The sequence below is a fragment of the Vipera ursinii genome (genome assembly GCF_947247035.1).
Source record: "Vipera ursinii genome assembly, chromosome: 3".
NCBI classification, from domain to species: Eukaryota; Metazoa; Chordata; class Lepidosauria; order Squamata; family Viperidae; genus Vipera; species Vipera ursinii.
In genome coordinates this window covers 141,077,846-141,097,461 of record NC_139516.1, presented here as the reverse complement: position 1 = coordinate 141,097,461, position 19,616 = coordinate 141,077,846, and the positions used below count along the sequence as shown (strand labels likewise).

Here is a 19,616-nt window from a genome sequence, read left to right as displayed (position 1 = left end):
TCTTAATTCTGAGCCAAAATTTATCTTTCTATAAGTTACTCTTTGAGTAACTTTGCCTTTGTCCATCTGATAATACTTCAGAGCTACTAGGTCCATCCCCCTCAATCTTCTCTTCCCATGTTGGAAATAGTGTTGTTGTTTTTAATGCCTATTAAATATTATATAGTTTTTATCCTTGTATGGATTATCTTTAACTAATGATCTAAAGTAATAGCCTCTCTCTCTCTCTCTCTCTCTCTCTCTCTCTGTGTGTGTGTGTGTGTGTGTGTGTATGTGTGTGTATTACAAATCCAGTTTCTACAGTTCAATAAAAAAAAAAGAACCTTGGTGGAGCAGTGGGCTAATGCCTCCTTAAGTAACACCAGCTGCCTGCAATTAGTGCAGGTTCGCATCCCACCAGGCTCAAGGTTGACTCAGCCTTCCATCCTTCCGAGGTAGGTAAAATGAGGACCCAGATTGTTGGGGGCAATTAAGCTGACTTTGTAATAATGCCGCTTGGGGTGTGTGTGAAAGCCCTAATAAGCAGGCATATACATAGAATGAAGGCTACTGCTAAGCTTGTAAGCCGCCCTGAGTCTTCGGAGAAGGGCGGGATATAAATGGAATTAAAATAAAAATAAAATAAATAAGCACTGCATGATGCTATATGAATAAATCTAAAGGGAGATAGTGTGGTATTGAAAACATACTTGATATCTGTATCTTCTACTGATTTTTTTCTTTGAGATATTTTTTCTGGTACTTCTACTTTTTCATCTTTTCTTTTATCATCTTCTCCCACATTCTCTGGACTTTCTTGAGATCCATCATGCTTCTTCACAAATCCTAGAGCATCACCTTCTGTATCTGGGTTATTCTGACTTTGGTTGGCTTCATTTGCATTCAGCTCCACTGGACTCTTTCCTGAGGTCTTCTGAACAGAACCTTTCCAACTGTTATTATTATTTCTCTCTGCACACACTTTAGGCTCATAAGAATCAAGAGATTTGGGGGAATTTCTCTGAACAAGAAAAGTGTTTGCCTTCTCTGTATTCTCTCTGTTGAGTTTATGGACCTTTTCCGTATGAGAATATAATTCTGACTTCTCATCAGAGCCATCTAGAACCAAGAAAAAAAATATCAACGATTTCAGTGAAAAGAATAGTTATGTAACACCATTCAGTTATTCACACTGCAGAAACCTGCTTCTCTCTTTTGAAAGTTAGGGTCTTTCCAGCTTCTGAAGTGAAGCGTTCAACCACTAAGAGTCTAAATAAAGAATATATTCTTCTCATGCTCTTCTGTCAAAACATTTCCATTCATTTTCCACGTGTGAAAGCATCACTTCCACGTAGCATAGAAATGCAGCCCAAATGTTACAGAGAAGTAGGGAAGAATATATATATATATATCCAATTATATATATGTTTTCTGAGGTTATATAATTTTATTTATTTAAATTTATTGGTCACCTCCCTCCAATGGACTCTAACAGTTAATATACATTTAATTTGTTCATCTCCATTCAGAGAACATATTTTCAGACGTTTGTCTAATATTTCTGGCCATTTTAAAAAATAAAATGATATATTGTCAGCTGAATTAACTGTATCCTTTGTTCTACTGAACAAGCCCTATTGTAACTCAAATCAAAACTTCTGTCTGCTGTGAGCAACACAACTTCTCCAAACTTTGGCAAACAAGTTATGGCAACAGACAATCAAGGGGATGCAGCGTTTCTAATACTGGTAAGTAACATGGCTAATCTAGTTGGAGGAATGAGATTATGCAATGCTGGCACTAGAAAAATGCAACTAGCTGATCTAGAGGGGTAGACTTGGCACAAGTCCCATTGGCAAAAAGCCAAGGTTAAGAAACTTTATCCCAGAATGCCCTGGGGTGAAAAACCCTTTTTTCCATTTGATAAATCATACTCTCCCTGTCTAGGGCACAAAGCTGCAAAAACAATACCACTCGTGTTAGTTTTGAGAGAAAGAAAGAGATATCTAACCTGAGGAATCTGGCATTTTTTTCTTTTTTATGGATTTTGTTCCCTTTGCAGTAAGATACGACTTTTCCTATGGGAAAAACAAGCAAGCAGGTCAAGGTTTCATAACATATTTCCTTTGTAAAATGTTGCATTTCCTTGTTCTATGCACAGATTTTCCATGACTGCCAATCAAAATCGAACTTTGACAGCATCTGTAATTATTTCCCCTTTCTGTCACTGTTTATGAAATTCTTTCACCTGAATTTTGTAATTACACAATATACTTCCCTGAACTGTCCAGGGTTCCCTTAAAGAAGGAATTCAGAATCCAGGCCCTGCTGCTAAATAATGTTTATTTCTTGGAAAGGTCCATGCTGACTTGCTTGTATTTTATAGCTTTGTATTAATTTTATTGAATAGGGCTGTAGTATTTAATATTTTTAATTTTTGTACATTGTATTTTATTGCATTGCCCTGTACACAGCCCTGAGTCCTTCGGGAGAAGGGCGGTATATAAATTAAATTAAATAAATAAAATAAATAAATAAGCTGTTGTGGATAAAATATACTTAAGGATCCTAATATCTTTAATATTTGGCCATCCTGAAGGCAAAATTTAAATCTGAAATACTTAGTGAAATGTTACATCTTCTCTCCTTCTGTCTTTGCTAGCTAGATACAATATAGAACATATTTACATTTTCTAATGAAACTAAGGTGAGTGAAATTCTATGCAAATCTACTGAAGATAAAAACATGAAATGATAGTGAATTTTGCTTATTGAAATAAAGCCAGTTAACTTTTAAACCAGTTAATCTAATAGTCTATCTTAGGGATTTACAAAAATACAAATTCTTCCGAAGAGGTGTGCCTTTCCAGACATATCTTTCTCTTTTTTTTACATGGATATTTAATTGGTATGTATTATACATTTATCCTAACAAAACCTAATTAAAAAAATGAACACATATGTACTGCGACAGAAATGGTTTTCCAACAACTATATTTTGAATTGCATTTCCAGAACCATAAAAAACAAAGACATTTGGCTTTTTTTCTCAGCTGAGTGCCATTATTTAGCTTTGGATATGAATACTGAGAGAAAATTTCCCCAAAACAGGCAAAGCATGAACAACGGGATATATATATATATATATATATATATATATATATATATATATATATATATATATATATATATATATATATATATATTCATATTAAAAATTACAATTTGGAACCTACTTCTGAAGAAACTCAGGTGGCAATGCAAGTTTTGCAAGGAAGATAATAAGTAACCTGTCTTTTTCAAAGCAATGTCGGTCATATTCTAATTATTTCACCCATGTTATCACTTCCAACACAGCCCTTTACACACAGATGCCAACTGTACGAAGCACATTTCCAACGCTAACAAATATGCCTTCACCTGCTCCTTGAGAATAGTCAATATTTTATCTAGTTGGCCAATGAGATAGCACTAAAAATGGCATTACCTGCCTCTACCTACCCTTTGTTTTTATTTCACTGCATTTTGTGAGCATGTTTTAAAAATACCTGAGAACATTTAAAATTGAGGCTGGTTGCAAGGTGGAATAAGGAGTTTCAGGAATCTAAGGAGTGAATGAATCAGGAGGTATTGCTGTCTCTTTTTAGGACAATTGTTTTCAATAATTCACATATAAATTATACCATATGAGAATGTTCGGTATTTACTGTGACCATTTATCCACTGCTAAACTTACCCCTGTTGATAAGTTCTTCTATCCAACTATTGTAGAGCTGAGTATAACAATAACCAGCCCATTGCTGGGATATTTGTTAATCGCTATTAGCAGTTCTTTTTTGGGGTCAAATTCAACTCCTGTTGCTATCGCAAATGTTTCCACATCCATGTTTCTTGGCAACTATACAGAAGTGGTTTTGGAAAGTTCTCACCAAAATTTTGTTTAATTATTCAAAATAATCCATCTGGCTGGGCATTTTCACTGATACAGTCCAATAAAGTAGCTTCCCTTCTTTTTTCATTTTTTATTGTTCCTTTTGACGTGGCACACAATAGAGAACACTGGGGTCTAAAGGTGATCTTTTCTTACAGAGGTTTAGAGTAACAGCCTATAATAATGCAACATCTAAAATGCAAGAGATAGTCACATCTTAAATGTAAGAGATTGTCATAGTTCTTTGAAACTAATTAACATTCCCATTCTTTAAAATAAAAACAGGACTGATCTAAAAACATTTTCACCCAGAAATTTGTTATCATTTAAAGAATGAAGGTGATTTGAAACTAATAGGGAGCTTCTAACTTTAATTGACACTCATAACTGGATCATCATTTCAGAGACCTTACTTAAACAGACAAACAGAATCGCCACAGTGGGAGTGGGAGACTTTCGAATTCCTACCAGCTTCCCCTACCAGGAAAGTCACCGTAGGCATCACAGTGGGGTACCAATTTGGCAGTATTGAAACAGCCACAATTTTGCCAAGTTTCAATGCCACAGAAGTTAATATAGACCCTGGATTTGGATACATACTGTCAGCCCACTTCAAGTATATTGATTCAAAAATTGTTGCCCTAAGATTCATCATTTCACCCAATTGAAGATTACAAACAATCAGACAGACACAAGAGTTTTAATAGTATATACGGTAGATTATAAAGTCACAACAGGCTTTAAACAAAAAAACAACCTGGCAAAATGCTGACTGGTTATCTGTGAATTTATAGTTTGGGAATTACTTTTTCTGTAGTCTTCAGTGCTTGAGTGACATCTAGAGGATGATTTTATGAATATATTGTTCCCCCAAAACTACACTATTAACTAATGGGGGAAGGGAAACGTCATGCCTGGATTAATCCCAGACAGTTCTTTCATATAAGCATTCCACTTTCAAAAATAGCCAGCCAGAGACTTCTGAGCTAATCGTCTCCTATCACTTGGCCTTCCGCTATTTTGTTATTTCAGGTAAACTGGCCATAATGATGGCTGATAAATATTAAGTCACTATGCAGTTTAAGCTAAAATTGCTGACTGGAACTAAAAGACTCCAAGATATAAATGGTACCTTCACCGTTTTGTATGGAAATGCACAAAAAATTAAAAAGGAAACCACTTACAATTAAAAGCCCTCTCCTTGAACCTTACAACATTTTATTTATTAAGAATCCCTGAGGACTGAATGGTAGAAATTTACTAGTTTAATATGAACAAATAAAAAAAAAGTTAAAACAAATTAATCCGAAAACAAATTAGATAAATAATCAATTTAAAACCTGCTAGGCACAGATATTAGAATAGCAGTAATAAAATTAATTATAAGCCAACATTTCAGCAGGAATAGAAAATTTAAATTAAAAATTATCCTCAGTAAACATGCATAAATCCAAGTTGCAAATGTTTCTAGCTGTAGCATCCCTACAAATGCTGAATAAGGGAAAATCCACTTCCAAGTTAGACAAGATAAAACTGAGCTTTATATAATCATGGTATCTACCCCACTGAAAGTATGATTAAAACAGCATAACACATGGAAAATATTACTTGCAAAGACGTTAACTGTGATTTTCCACTATAAAAGGGACCACAAATGTGAAAGTGTGCATAATTATGTTAAAGAGCTATTTAAAACTACTTTTTAAAAAAGATTTCCATGACTGAGTAGTGGATGAATTCATCAGAGAAGTATTATGACTGTTTCCCATATATACATAAAAATATTTTTTGTCTGAAAATATTTTCAAGAGGTGTCTAAATAGTTTGTGTCCCAAGTATTTCCCCCTCCCACAACATCCCCTCCACAGCGGTCAAGCAATATGATAAATCATGGAGGTTCAAAATACCACTGTACAACTCAATGAGAAACGGGATTATTTTTGGTAATGACTCTAGAATTCCTTCTCAGGGAATCTTCATTTAAACTCCTTTCTGCCATCTTTTCAGAGATAGTAAAACCAATCATGCTTTAGCAGCTAATCATGTTTAATAGCTTTTGACATGTAATTAATTGCATGTAATGAGGGGGAGCATATTCATTGGGCGGAGAATGGAATGGCATATTTCAGAATATAGACCCAGGCTTTATCTTTTAATGTTTAAATAGGCAGTTTAGGCTTATACCTTACTAACCAGCCAATAAACCTTTGTGCTATTTTGTATGATTCTGATTAAGAGTGTGGATTTGTCCCAGACTACTGCTGTATCAAGGAAATAGCTAAGCTAGAATTCCATTTTCCCCCCTGAGCCTTCATTTTTATGCCAGAAAGATCTGCTTTTCTATTGAGATCCATGGTGCAGTTTCTGAATGTTTCCCTTCACTCTTAATACCCATCCTTGGATCCTTCAGGCTAGAGTGCACATTCTCTCATAGGGCTCCCATCTTCCACAGCTAGCATGCCCTGCTATTACAGAAGAGGTCATTGAAAGCTGGGCGAGGCTGCTGTACAAAATATTTGCTTTCAATTACCACTTTCTCTCAGGTGTCCCGATCTGGCAACTGTGAAGCAGGTTCCTTTCAAAGGGGAACCAGCATTGGGCCATGATAAACAGGATCTTCTTTTTGTAAGTCCTTTGGCTGTTCTTTCTGGAGCATAATATTTGCCTGAATTCTTGTGAGAGCAAAGTGTTCTCAAAGTAACCAAGGCAGCAAAGCTACCTTTAAATTTCATGCCATTTTCTTTCCCATCCACCATAGCCTGACCTGATGGTTGGACACGATTACTTGAGTAAACATGCTCTGGAAAAGGCAGGAGTTAGAGATCGAGGCAGCTCTGGACATAAATTATCATACCATGAGCAGAAATTGGAGATTCCATCCGAAATTCACCAGGAGATTTTATGAACATCTAACTTCTTTTTTTAGAGGCATTTGAATCACCTCTTTATGCACCAAGTCTAATCTGACAGTGTTATAATATTCAACTTCCTTCTTTTTTAATTCACATATTGAAACTCTGACTTTTTTTTATCCCTACTGCCAGAAGATCTACAATGAACGTTTTTACGAAGGTTTAATCATAAAATTCTTTCCAACATTCTGTCCAACAAGGTGCAGTTCATTGGTGAGAAAAGTAAGGCAAGAAAAACCAAATGCACAGGCATAGAATAGGCAGTGCTGGCTTAACAGTGGCAACCATGAAAGAATATTGGGTTCCTAGTGGACCACCACTTAAATATAAGCCAGCAGTGGGCTGCAGCCACCTAAAAAAAAGCTAATGAAAATCCTAGGCTGCATCAATTGGGCGATAGCATCAAGATCACAAGAAGTGATAGTACCACTCTATACTGTACTAATGAGGCCACACTTGGAATACTGTATCCAGTTCTGGTCACACAGTTCAAAAAATATGTTGAGATCCTGGAAAGAGTGCAAAGAAGAGTAACAAAAAATGATAAAGGGTCTGGAAGCTAAACCATATAATGAATGGCTAAGGAAACTAGGTATGTCTAGCCTAATGAAGAAAAGGATTGGGGTGACATGATAGATGTCTTCCGGTACTTGAGGGGCTATCACAGAGAAGAGGGCTCAACATATTCTCCAAAGCACCTGAGGGCAGGACATGAAGCAATGGGTGGAAGCTTGTTAAGGCAGATCCAACTGGAACTAAGGGGAAACTTCCTGACAGTGAGAACAATTAATCAGTGGAACAGCTTGCCTCCCAGATTTGTGGATACTCCATTGCTGGAGGTTTTCAAGAAAAGATTGACAGCCATTTGTCCAGGATGCTATAATGTCACCTGCTTTGGGCAAGGGGTTGAACTAGTTGACCTCCAAAATATCTTCCAGCCCTGTGATTCTGCAATTACTTGGTCTTTGGTCCTTTATGATTCCATCAGATTGACTCAACCATCAAAATGAAATTTTCTATGACTTCAGCTCATCTGCATTTATGTCTGTTTGCATGTGTACAGTATATGTGTATTTACAACAACTATACTGTCTCCAATGAAATAAGTACCTCAAAGTGCCCTCAGAGAATTATTGGAGTGTGACATTCAGCTATTGTAGCAATCCATTAATAACTGCAATAATAATTACTAACTACACTGACTGATGTGATTGAGTAATTATTTCAGACTGTTTAATATATAAATCTCAACCAATCTAATACCATGGCTGTTGATATACAAGTACTTTCATGATGCATTCATGTCTTCCCAGTAACCCAGTAACCAAGCCATATACAATTATAATAAAGAGGTATTATTTGAGATATGAATTTTGTAACAGTTGCTAAAGTCCATCATTCCTCTTTCTGGTGTTTCTGCCTATATTCTTCTGCATTTATACTTCTAAAATTTACTCTTGTTTATATCGATAGAGGGACGCAGTGGCTCAGTGGGTTAGGACGCTGAGTTGTCGATTAGAAGGTCGGCAGTTTGGCGGGTCGAATCCCGAGTGCCGCATAACAGAGTTACTGTTACTGTTACTGTTACTGTTACTCGTCCCAGCTTCTGCCAACCTAGCAGTTTGAAAGCACGTAAAAATGCAAGTAGAAAAATAGGGACCACCACGATGGGAAGGTAACATCATTCCGTGCGCCTTTGGCGTCTAGTCATGCCGGCCACATGACCACGGAGACGTCCTCGGACAAGCGCTGGCTCTTCGGCTTTGAAACAGAGATGAGCACCGGCCCCTAGAGTCAGAAACAACTAGCACACATGTGCGGGGGAACCTTTACCTTATATCGATAGAGGCCCAGGGGTAATATACACTAAAGACAATGATAGGATAATAAGATTTAACAGGACCTCTTAAGAGGCTCATAGAATGTCCTTGACTGTCTCTACATGTTAGCATTATGTAAACCAAATCAGTCCTGTGACTACTATGAATAAGGACTTTATGGCACTATATCTCAAAGTAAGCAAAAAGGCATTGCAAAAGTATCCCAGATTGCATGAATTGTGCTTGGATAAGCACAATATTGTGTTTGGATATTGTGCAAGCGCCATCCTTGGATAAAGCTAAACACATTTTGCCCTTTTATGTCTTGCATAGTCAATGGTCATGTTTCAATCCAGAATCAATAGACCATCCTTGCTGAGAATTGTCATGGCATCAAGGCCATGCATGTTGTTAAACACAGTCATTTTTTTCCTCATTCACTAAATTTATTTCCCATCTGGGATTTGAGGGCAATATTGATGAGAAGAACAGTCTCACTTCATTTTTTCCTCATAATAGCCTTGTGGGATTAATTGGGCTAAAAAAGAGTGGCTGGCCCGTGGTCATCTACTGACAGCCAGGGTTCAATGAAGACTTCAACGTGGATTTCTCTAGATCTAGTATAACATCTTATACAACGTTGGCTCTGAATTCAATGAACTGTCAATCGAAAAAGACCAGAGAGATTCAAATACTTTAAGGAAATTTTGTGAAGCTCCTCTTCCAATCTTAGTTTTTTTTTAGTTCATGAATCAGCAACATGGAGCTCAAAACCACCTCCCTTTGCATCCAGGCAGCATGTTCTGGGCCCTCAAAGTAATTAAAAATTAAGTTAAAATCCCTTTTGAAATGGCTGACATAATTTTCTTATCTCAGGATGGCTTGAAAAGATTCTGTTATCCCATCAAGGTAGACCAGATCAGGAAAAAGACTTCAAGCAAAGACTAGAACTACACTTTACTGAGAGCAGTGATATAACCCGGCAGGTTTCTTTGTCCCTTCACCTCCCTCAGGGGAGGTGGGTCAGGGGGTCAGGGAGGAGGTTAATCTAAGTCTCTTTGTGACACTCTCCCACCTCCCTGGACTTAATGTATATTTCTTCCATACTTGGTGTTTCCTCTGGATTTCTTCTCTAAGATCAACTTTATAACTCTCTACACATCACATTCTCATTTTAACCATTCAAATTAAAGGATCCTAAGAGAGAACATTTGTAATAGTAGACCAAGTGCAACTGGCACCAACACTGTAATTCAGAGGACTCCAACCTTTCCGGGATGGAGGACTGAAGGAAAGGAGAGCAGCTTCAAAATTGGTGCAGGTGACATAACAGGGCCACACACACTGGCGTGGCACTAGCAACCCCATTTGCACATGCAGCATGCGCTGGCACCGTGTGCATGTGTGAACGGCCACACACACCCACGTTGGCTTGAACAGGCCGCACAAACCACCACAGCTAGCGGTGTATGCACAAACGGACTGCGGACAGCCACCCCAGGCTAGCATCCCCGTTCGTGCCAATGCGCATGCACAAATGGGGCTGCGGGTGCTAGCGCAAGTGGGGAAAATGCGCACCCATGTGTGCGCACACCAGCCAGCTCCTTCCGTGACCTGCTGGCCAAGAACCCACAGCCCAATCCCGGGCCATGGACCATAGGTTGGGGATCCCGCTGTAATTATTTTGAGAGCAGGTTAAAGCAGTCCTTTATTTGCTCAGACACTTTAAACAGGGAGGCTGTTATGCTATTTTATTGTCTTGCATTATTTTTGTCTTTAAATTGCATGTCTATGGTGTACCACTCTGGAATCCCTCTGGGTAATGAACGATTTAGGGGGGGAAAAAGCCAAGGAACTGTTAAGCTACTAAAAGTGTCAATGCTGAAAGAATATTGAACAATCACTTCTAAGTGGAGCGCCCACCAGGGAAAAAAGAAACGAAAGACGTCCATATATCTTTCTCCAGCCTTACCACATCCAGCAAAAGACGCAATCTAAACTTCACCCAAATTAAAAACTGCGTCCATGATTTTTTCCTCTTTTAAAAGTTTAAAGGATGCTTTTGTTCGTTTTGAATCATCAAGCAGTCTCTCTGAATATACGGTGAGCACAAAAATATAAGTAATATTGAGAGGTGAGAGGTATCTAACGGCAACTCAGTTTGGAGCATGTCTCCAAATGTTCAGTAGTTACATTGGGAAACCGCTGTTGTTGTTTTTTTCTCCCTGTGAAGTGGACGATGAGATTCTAATTGCCAATTGTACTCTGAACAATAGTAAATACCAGGCCTTAACTTGACAGTCTCTGCAAAAGAAGCAGACAAGCCCAGCTGGGAAGCATTAGAGAGAAACTTTCACTTATTATTTAAGAACTGAATTATAACCTGGTTTTGCTTAACGTTATACAGATGCAAGTTTAGTAAACCCAGCTGTAGTTTATTGGATGGAGCCAATGATTTCCCCCCACCCCTTTTTAAGAATAGCTAAATTGGCCCTGGATTCTATTAAAATGCATTTTTATTGCCTATATTAAGCTTTAACTGTGTTTCATGTTCGCGCAGATCTTTCCCTTTTATATGGATAACTGGAGCGATTAACAATAACATGCCATAACAAATGCAATAATATCCGAAACAACAAATCAGATACAATAAGAAAAGTTACCCAAGAGCAATGCTGCAAGTGTCTATCCTCCATGCTGATAGGAACTGTCCTTTTTTTTCCATATTGATAATCTATGTTTCTCTATCTTTTACTTCAAGAAAACAGAAGCAATGGGTGTATGGAACCCGTATCTAGATCACCATAATAGAGGTGATGAAAAACCAATAAATTGAAACTTGCGAAACTTGATAAATAGTTCATTTGCTTAGATGAATAGTACCAAAGAAAAGAAAACAACTAATGTCTCTATTCAGAGGTCCCCATCCTTTGCGGCTTGGCAGCCCGGCTGGAAGGAGAACTGGCCCACGTGAGCGGCAGGCTGGTGTTCACATGTGTGCATGCACACAGCCCTTAGTTGAGTGGTAGGCCGGCACACATGCACGCATGCAGCATGACCCACGTGAGCAGTGGGCTGGCATTATTTATTTATTTATTTATTTATTTATTTATTTATTTATTTATTTATTTATTTATTAGACTTATATACCACCCTTCTCCCATAGGACTCAGGGCGGTTCACAAGGTTTTTTAAAAACAGTACAGCAAATTACAAAAATTAAAAACAATTAAAATGATTACATTAACCTTGAAATAAAAACCCCAATTACAATTAAAATACAATTACAACCCCAGTTAATACTCTCAGGCCAGGCCAGAAAGCTCAAAGAGCCAGGTCTTCAGGTCCCGGCGGAATGAGCGAAGATCAGGGGCAGTCCTAAGCTCTACAGGCAGCTGGTTCCAAAGGGCCGGCGCACCCACAGAGAAGGCCCTCCAGCCCGCTGCTCATGCAAGCCAAGCTGCACGTGTGCATGCCCAATTCCAAATAGTCCATGGCCCAGTAGCAGGAGACCCCTGCTTTACTTCACTAACTCCAACTTCCACCCATTCTAGTCAGTATGGCCAGTATCAAAAAAGATGAGAGTTGTCGTGCAGTAAGATCTATATAATTTGAAATAAGTTCTACTAAGGTTTTTGTATCAGAAAATCAGAAGAAGGCAACTATCACCCATCCTAGAATATCCCATTCGATTTTGTTGCATCATGTTGGATCAAGCACTTAGAGCAAAGGTCCCCGAGCTTTTGGGCACCAGGGACCGGTTCCGTGGAGAGAGGTTTTTCTGCGGACCGGAGGGGGCGTGGTTTTGTGTGTTGCCTGCATCCCACAGATGGGGCTTTGCTTGTTTGTGTGGACTGGTTGCTGTCATGCTGCAGCCCAGTACTGGTCCAAGGACCAGGGGTTGGGGACCCCTGACTTAGAGAAACCATTTATCGTGCTCTTCCACTTTTGCATATTTGGAAATGAACGGGAAATGAATCAGTCTCATTTCTCAGAAATGGCTTAGAATAGCATTGGCCGATAACTAGTGACTGGAAAGCATGGAAATAATTTGCCACAGCTGAAGAAAACTGAATTTTCCAGTGGGGAATTCAGCATAGAATGTATTGCCTAACAACTGTGTGCTCAATGTTCCTAAAATTTAACTAGATGCTGGGACAAATGCAATATTGCTCCAACCCTACAAAAGTTCATCTGAGGTTTAAACACTACTCAAATTTAGGGGGACTGCCTGGGCCTGGACAACTTACACTTTGAACCATCAGCACTTTCTTATCTCTTCTAGCACAGGTTTGAGCCTGATCCCACAGAGACGGAAAGCATCCTGGTTTCCCTGGAAATCTAACATAGAAAATTGCTCAGTCCTCTCAACAATATCCAAATCATAATTGTATTATTCTTGCTTAGGGCTTCATAATTTGAGCAGACATTTTTTGCTTGATATTTGCCAGTCTTGGCATTAAAGGAGGCAGGAGAACTGGCAGTGGATATGAGTCTTCCATACCTGCAAAGATTGAAGCTTATTTTGCTTTGAATTTACTGGCTCAAGCTGTGGTACTAATACGTCGTTATTTTCTTAATACTTTAGAAGTAAGAAGTAATGCACATGCCTTTGAAAGCATGTGCATTAAAATTCTTAATGTTTTACTCCAAATTAAAAAGAAAGCTGATATTTATCTAGAAAAATCCATGTCATGATTTTTTAAAAAATCATATTCTAGAGTAATTGTGCTTTCAATCACGAGCATAAACCATTGGCTAAAAAATGATTATATATAAATGACCCTGATTAAGAGAGGAACGGGGTAAATCTAAATCAGGGTAGGGAGAGCATAGCTAAAATCTGCTGGTCCTACCAGCTGTTCATTTAAAGAAATCTAGACTGACACTATGAAAAGATAAATATATTATATGCAAGAACACATTGTCCCTAAACGAAATGTGTATTTTAGCTAGCTTACATAAACATCACCTGGAGGGGAGATACATTCTTATATGTCATTCAGAGAAATGCAAAAAATGCAGAGACAATATTCTTATGCAGATTCACAGACTGAATCTCAGGATGCCCCTTCAGTTTATATCAATGGCATCTTATTGACATAAACTGAAGGGGCTTCACTACAACTCCCAACTATCTTCTCAGAAAAGTTAAGTTTTCTCAATGATGCCACTTAAAATGGGTACCAAGAGAATATGTGCAATAGGTTACTGGATGGTGGAAAGGAAAAAGAAATGGGGATTAAGAAAGATCAACCATTCGGCAGATCTGGAGGCCCAAATAAATTACAGTATATTGAACACATAGTATACAGTCCCCCAATTACTTTTGATTTACTTCAAAGTAAACAGATGAGGACTTGGAATAAAAGTGAAAACATTGGTGGGGTTTGGAATTCAAAAGAAGTTGGACTTGGTTTGTTTGTGGCTATGCAAAGACTCTAGGGCAGACATGTCAAACTCGCGATGTCACGTGACGTCGAGCGACGTATCAGAGCTTTTTCCCCATTGCCGGCAATGGGGTGGGCGTGGTTTTGTTGTGATGTGTCTGGCCCGCGGGCTGGCAGTTTGACACCCCTGCTCTAGGGTGATTCCTCTTTTGACTCTGCCCCCAGATTCTGCCATTCCTCTTAAACATCCATTACTCAGTAAAAAAAATAAATCCAAAATCTTTTCTATTTTATCCCCCCCCTCCAGTTTTTAGATTTTGACTGCAAACAAAAGTTCGACCCTAATGGAGGAAATCCTTACCTTTAATTGCCATACAAGAAGAAAATAGCTAGAAAATGATTTATTTATATTTTTAATTTAAAAGATTTATAAAGATGACCCTCTCACAACTTGTGACTCAAGGCAGTGTAAAAAACAAACAAAAAAGATCAATACAATACAAAAAAAAAGTCTCAATCCCAAAACATAATTGAGGCTGGTTGTAAAAATATGCACATGTACCACAGAATGTGCTCAAGCATGACTTCGGCCTAATAATCAGGAAAAGAGCCAGGTCTTTACACTCAACAAAAAACCAATAGGTTCGCTATCTCCAAACGTATTAAGGGTGAATTTCTTATACTGTATGTTAAAGTTGGCTAATGTATTGCCCTTGGGTGCCAAGATTCTTGAGATATGTGTGTAGAGTTCTGTGGCTCCCCAACAACTTCTTAAATACTTTTTAAAAATGATTAACAACTTACAAAATCTGCCAAATCCCACTAATTGTTGGTGTTCTTGCATACACTCCTTTTAGTTTCAGATGAGAATGTGCTATCATGAGATTATTACAATGTTACAAGATTTCGAGCCATTGCGGGAGGGAAAATAATGAGGAAAAATAATGAGGATAGCTATTTTGTGAGAATGAGCAAGGACGCCTGATGCCCATAAAAGTTATGCAACACTGCCATACTTGTTTTTCCACAATTAGTGATCAGAGTTTTACTCACATACCCAGAGGAAGAAAGATATCTTGTATCTATTGTTCATTGCACAAAATTATGTGTTTAAAGATGGATGGCTGTGTGATTTTTTAAAAAAAGAAATAAATGTATTTAAATCACATCAAGGTCATTTGACTCCATTGGTAAGAAATAGTGAATAGTTTGTAATAGATTCTCATGTTAAATAAATTAAATGGTGGAGGCAAGATGAAAACAGTACCAGAAAATAAATATTGCCATTGCATTTTTGTGCCGGAACTGAATGAAGTAAGAGTGGTCTACATACTAAACATGGGAAATCCAATTTTTTTTGGGGTGGGGGTGGGGGGACGGGGAGTGTGGAAGATACTGATGGAGATTTCTTTGAAGTTCACTAATTTTGTTTTATTTTTAATCTCATATCACGTGAACGTTTCTAGGTCTTTGTAGAACCTAAAAAACAATGGGATGTGAGTAGAGAAATGCATTCACTGCCTCATGGCCCAATTCACAAGTAAAACTGTATCATAAGTCGAGTGTTAGGTTAAGTCTAAGCAGTTCAAATATTAGGTTCACATGTTCTCTCTTCCTCTACTTCCCCATTTCATGACCTTTCTTGCCACAGTTGTTAAGTGAATCACTGCAGTTCTTTAGTTAGTAATATGGTTGTTAAGTGAATCTGGCTTCCCCATTTCGTTTGCTTGGCAGAAGGTCGCAAAAGGTGATCACATGACTCTGGGATACTGCAACTGCCATAAATATGAACCAGTTGCAAAGCATCCAAATTTTGATCACATGACCAAAGGGATGATGCAACAGTTGTAAGTGGGGAAGATGGTCATAAGTCACTTTTTTCAGTGCTGTTGTAACTTTGAATGGTTACCAAATAAACGGTTGTAAGTCAAGGACTACCTATATACTGTAGAGTGTCATTCTTTTACAAACTGTGTAACTTATAAACAAATTAGAAATACCAAGGGACTGGAAAAAGAAAGTGACCGTTTTGACGATTACAAGGATTCAATAAAATATAATACATAAAAGCTCAATTATTTTATTTTTTTAAAATTTTACTGCTGTCTTTTATTTGCTTGTAAGCTTTGATAATTTGGCATAAAATCTGGAATGGGATAGTTTACATTATTTTTCAGTTTGGAGTAAAAGTCCTATACCGTAATATTCCAAGAGCTTGAAAAGTAGCATTTGGTTAGAATTTGACTAATTACACCACACTGAATTTAAAAGAGTTTTGTTGCCAAAGGCAAGGGGAAAAGGATTTTTTCTTTAATTAAGGTTTCTAGAATGAAGAGCAGTTAACTGAATATTTAGATGCATGCGCCATTATCACCTTGTTTGCACTATTAATTCCGCTTCAAATTTTACGTACTCTCAAAATACTCTCAGAAGTAAAGCTAGATTATTTCCTATCGTTAGCAAGCAAGCAACCTTCACAAGATACAAACACGAATAGGGCCCTAGCAGCAATGTAACCCTGGACTTACCTTTTCGCTCCGTTTGCTGAACAATGTTTCATTTTTTTCGGAGAACATCTGCATTCTGAAACAACTTTCTGACCTATCTTTTTTCAAATTGCCACCATCTCTAAGGAGCTTATCAGAGACTTCTTTCCTGCATAGGGGATCAGTGAGTGTAGAAGTCTTTAATTCCCCTTCCAAAGAACCAACATGTTGCTGAACCTCTAGGATCACTTGTTCAACTCCTTCTAATCCTTGTTTACGTTGTTCAGCATTCGTCGGCATTTCAGAAAACTTCTTTTTATCGTCTGCGCATACCAGCTTCCTATCAGAGCTCATTAAATTTTTTGGATGGGGCAGCAGGTGATGTCTTGCCAGGTTCTTCCATTTTCCTTCGAGAGGTCAATATTTCTTTCCACAGATCAGATTTCTTGTGAAACACAACCTAACCTCTGCAGAACATTGTCAGCAACGCACAAACTTCCTGACTGAAGGAAGCCGCCTTCAGGCCCAACACACATTTATTTTCAGGAGAGCAGAAATTTGTCCTTAATAAAGAGAGTAGGAAAAGGTCCCTCTTCATGAGACATGCCGATTCTGTAAAGGGTTAGGATCAAACATTTTGGCCAAGGATTTTACTACAGATAAAGAAGACTTCTTTCTGCCGGTGGTAGCCATTACATCTATTTACATCAAGGCACAGAAGCTAAATGAAAAGAGCTGCCTCCAGAAGCTTTCTCAAAGACAGCCATCCAGTGTAACAGATCAAGTTCAATCTATGAAAAGATGATGCCGTGACTTGGAGAGACGATCTGAGAAGTTATAAAAAAAAACACCTATTTTTTTTAAATATTCCGGAGAAAGTATCACAATGTCCAGGCAGACATTTGCCAACCTGAGTAGAATTGCAGACAGTGACCATCAGTTCTTTGGGAAGTCAGAAGAATTATTTGCACTTGTGGAATCCAACTTCACAAAGGCTGTTGGACATTTGAGAAGGGAAGGACACTTTAGCAACTAATATGCTAAATATGCGCCTAGTATCCAATATGCGCCTAGTATCCAACTTGATCAGTGATATGAGCCAAATGAGCACCTCTATAAGGGAAGCTAAATTTGGGTGCTTGACATTTTAACAGCTTAATACTAATTGTTTCAAGTGCCAGCTGCTTTATGGGGAAAAAATCCTTGGAACGCAGAGAATTTATTTCAAAGTATGTTGTAACACAAATAGTTCCTAAAATTTAGAAGCTATTTGCACAGAAGCTGAACTAGAGATCCCTTTGTCCACACGCTGCTATTTATTCTGTTACTTATTTTATATCCTGCCTGTTCAAGGCATCGAGCAAAAATAAAAATGGTACAAAAGAACTGCATCATATCAAGGTTACGGGTATGACAGATATTATGAATAAATAAAAGTGATAATAGCTATTAGAAAAAATTGATGGCCGGTGTTTGATCTTTCTTCTGCAATATGCAGCTGACATTCTTGTATATCAGTTTAAAAAACTTGCCTATGTCCTATAGATATAAAAACATAGAAATGTTATAATCAGGCTCCAGTCCAAAACACTGAATCCCTTGAAATATCTATACTACTGTTATGTGACCTAATTTCCCCACTGATTAGGAGAGTCGTCTGATATTGAATTGAATAGTACAGTCATTATATATTGTCCTGAGGCTCCAATGGGGAAGTGTCATGATGAAAGTGGTTGATAGATTAACCCCTCACCACTCATCACACTCCCTCCCCCTTCATCTTTTAGTTATAGATGATAATTTGTATTTTTGCATATATGTGTGTGTGTGTGTGTGTGTGTGTGTGTGTGTGTGTGATCATCATTTTAGCCATTGTCTATCCACTGCAGCCTCTTTTATATGTTTCCAACCAATACGGTCCAGAGCTTTCCCTTTTGCCTCTGTCTCTGTCTCTCTCTTTCTCTGTCTCTTCTCTGTGTGTGTGTGTGTGTGTATGCATATGTATACAACACACACACACCACACACACACTTAGATTTTGCTGACAAAGAGTTAAAGGGAGACTAGTATAGCTATTTCGAGCTATTTCGTTCTCATCAGCTAGCCATACCCTTCTGAGATTCGAACCTGGACAGCTTGCATGTTAGGCAACTGTATTAACCTCTAGGCCACAGGTTGTCCTCACTTCAATCAGCTGAACCGGGGTGGGTGGGTGGGATACATAGTGTTTTCCGGTGAAACCGGTCTAATAGAACAAAAGTAATCATAGCAATAGACCAAGGTGTTCTATTAGACCGCTTTCACTGGAAAACACTTACTATATATATAATTTGTATCTTTTAAACACTGAAAACCACCCAGACTCACCTCGTGATGAGATGGCCAACAAACAGGTTTAATAAAACAAATATATAAATATGCATACCTTTCTTATTATAGATGTGGAATGTACACATGTATGCTCATACCTGTGGGAATCATTACAGGTAGTCCTCAACCTATGACCACAATTGAGCCCAAAATTTCTGTTGCTAAGCAAGACAGTTGTTAAGTGAATTTTTGCTCCATTTTACAACCTTTCTTGCCACAGCTGTTAAGTGAATCATTTAAGTTGTTAAGATAGTAACATAGGTATTAAGAAATCTGGCTTTCCCATTGACTTTGTTCTTGAGAAGGTCACAAAAAGGACACTGCAAACCTCATAAATATGAGTCAGTTGCCAAGTGTTTGAATTTTGATTACACGACCATGGAGATGCTGCAGTCACCATTGTGTTACCATTGTAACTTCAAACAGTTCCTAAATGAACTGTTGTAAGGTCTAGCTGTAAACGTAGAAGACAATTAGCTTATAATTTCAATACAGATATAACTTCATTGAAAAATGATACCAGTTATTTATTCTGTGCTATTAGTTAATTTTGGGAAAAACCCAATTGTGAACTTTTCTGCAACATCACAGAAGAATACTGCAAGGTTGGACCCCTTTGTACTTTCCTTTGTTTTTAGGTAGGAAGAGCCGGGACTTTGAATGGAGCATCTCATGCCCTTCCAGATGTCTGAAACAACTGGTGACAAATGCCAAAAATGCAATATAAA

At 38.0% G+C, this 19,616-nt stretch overlaps 1 protein-coding gene across 1 annotated transcript in view; it reads right to left on the bottom strand.

The window, feature by feature from the left end:
- The window catches only part of MYLK4 (myosin light chain kinase family member 4), a gene marked incomplete at its 5' end in the record, with an annotated part of 46,358 nt that extends 29,540 nt beyond the window's left edge, over positions 1-16,818 (bottom strand). The window contains 3 exons of the mRNA XM_083358174.1: positions 690-1,098; positions 1,991-2,057; positions 16,561-16,818. Coding sequence (XP_083214300.1) covers positions 690-1,098; positions 1,991-2,057; positions 16,561-16,818 — 734 coding nt within the window. The remainder of the gene's footprint in view (positions 1-689; positions 1,099-1,990; positions 2,058-16,560) is intronic.
- Between the last annotated feature and the right edge of the window lie 2,798 nt (positions 16,819-19,616).